General features: G+C 46.9%; 1 protein-coding gene across 1 annotated transcript in view; it reads right to left on the bottom strand.

The window, feature by feature from the left end:
* The window catches only part of LOC113804520 (uncharacterized), a gene marked incomplete at its 5' end in the record, with an annotated part of 28,845 nt that overhangs the window by 2,146 nt on the left and 24,471 nt on the right, over window positions 1-2,228 (bottom strand). The window contains 1 exon segment of the mRNA XM_070121399.1: window positions 483-620. Within this exon segment, the coding sequence (XP_069977500.1) occupies window positions 483-620 (138 nt within the window).

Genomic DNA, 2,228 nt, shown 5'->3' with positions numbered 1-2,228 from the left:
CGCAATTCATTTATTGTTTCCCAAATCTTCCTTGTATTTACTCTAAATCTGAAAATCCTCATAGATGATGATTTCATTTGGTTAATTTTATGAAGGTGTTCAGATGGTTTCCATTTTTTTGTATTCCACAAAAGCGAGCATTAGTCTTTTGATCGGTATGAACTTTGGCATTTTTGGGAAGCAGGCATAGTAAGTGGTGTAGACTGTATCAAGAAACATTGCAATTTGTGTTCGAATCTAGGTGTTTTATTGTCATTTTCTGAAAAAACAACTGCAAAACCATATTTTAATGTATGTAAAATATAAGAAGAAAGAAAATAAAGAACAAAATAATTATATAATTCCATGTAAATTTATAAATATATATATAAAGTAATTCTTTGATAGATATATTTCGTCCTTTATTTAAAAAAAAAAAACATTGCAAAACTTCAACTGCAGGGGTTGGAACCATCTTTCTGTGTTTAGAATTTTGATCGGACTGTTTCCGTGGTTCTCATCGCTAGTGTGACTGCGCGAGCCAAAATGACCACGATTTCCTGGGTGCCAGTGGAAAAGTAATGCGGAAAAAGTGCTAGTGTGACAGCCTTTAGACTACCGATGCCTACGCTTACCACAAGCTCATAATAGCGAATGTCAAAAGTAAGGAAATATGTGATTTTTAAACCCCCCTGACTTGACGTTCCAATGGAGATATGATGGCCTAGTGGGTAGGGCATCGGACTTCGGGTGTGCCGGCCGCCCGTGTCCGACTGTTCGAGCCCCGGCCGGTGACAGTGTTTCCTTGAGCAAGAAACTTTAATTGCTTAGTCGATTTGGGGGTGTATGTGTGTGTGAGTGATTGTGTTTGTGTGTGATGTATAATAATAATGTATAATATGTATAATCTAATATATAATTTCCTTTCATTTCAGGATTGGTGTTAAGTGGTGGTGAGTGGCGTGCTAGGGTCTCCCGGGAACTCAGGATTGGTGGTGAATGGTGATGAGTGCCGTACTAGAGTCTCCTGGGGGCTCAGGATTGGTATTGAGTGGTGGTGAGTGGCGTGCTAGGGCCTCCCGGTGGCTCAGGATTAGTGGTGAATGGTGGTGAGTGGCGTGCTTGGGCCTCCCGGTGGCTCATGATTGGTGGTGAATGGTGGTGAGTGGCATGCTTGGGCCTCCCGGGGGCTCAGGATTGGTGGTGAATGGTGGTGAGTGGCGTGCTAGGGTCTCCCGGGGGCTCATGATTGGTGGTGAATGGTGGTGAGTGGCGTACTAGGGTCTCCCGGGGGCTCAGGATTGGTGGTGAGCGGTGGGGAGTGGCGTGCGGGATCTTAACACTACCCGCATCCAAGTTAACTGTTGGTGGGTCAACCTAGTACAGCTGCTCAAAATACTCAGCCCAACGTTCCCGCACCGCAACAGGATCTGAAACGATTTGACCACTTACTGAGCGAACTGCTGTCACCTGTGAAGAGGGCTTGGAGTTCAGCTTTCTCAGGGCTTGGTATGCAGGATGAAGGTCATTTACTAAGAAATAGTCTTCTACCTCCTCTGCAAGACTCCTAATAAACTGTTCCTTGCCCCTTCTTAACAGGGATCGAGTTCTGCGCACATGAGAACGGTGCAATTCCCGATCCCCTGTCAGACGAGCCGCACGACATGCATCTGTGGCTTCCAGTGTCTCCTGCGAGATGGAATTCTGTACTGCTCTCGGGAGTACACCAATCGTATCTTGAGTTGCATCAAGTGTTTCATGCTTAAAGGTATCCCACAGAAGAACAGGGTGTGTCAGACTGCCAAGCATTGCGAAACGATCAGAGATTGCCTCAGCAAACCCGCGGGCACACTCCCCCTCCCTCAGCCTGTCCAAATGAAACACCCTAGGGTGATCATTTGACCGCTGGGGAGTTTTGAAGTGGACCCGGAGGGTAGCCACAACCAATCTATGGTCAGTACCACAGAACTCAGCACTCCTGTACACCCTGCAATTCTGAAGGATCCTCCGAGTGCTAACGAGTATGTGGTCGATCTCCTTGGCTGCATTACTGTACCATGTCCAGCGATGTGGGTCTGGGCGCTGGTACCAGGAGCCAGAAATCCTCAATTTCTGGTACCTAGCAAAGTCCCGGAAAAGGAGGCTATTCTCGCTACCGGCATCACTGTACCATGTCCAGCAAAGTCCCGGAAAAGGAGGCTATTCTCGCTACCGGCATCAGCTCCTGAACCATGGGGACCGACAGACAT

This window comes from Penaeus vannamei, chromosome 4 (assembly GCF_042767895.1).
Source record: "Penaeus vannamei isolate JL-2024 chromosome 4, ASM4276789v1, whole genome shotgun sequence".
Classification (NCBI taxonomy): domain Eukaryota; kingdom Metazoa; phylum Arthropoda; class Malacostraca; order Decapoda; family Penaeidae; genus Penaeus; species Penaeus vannamei.
This window is presented reverse-complemented; position numbering and strand designations above follow the sequence as displayed.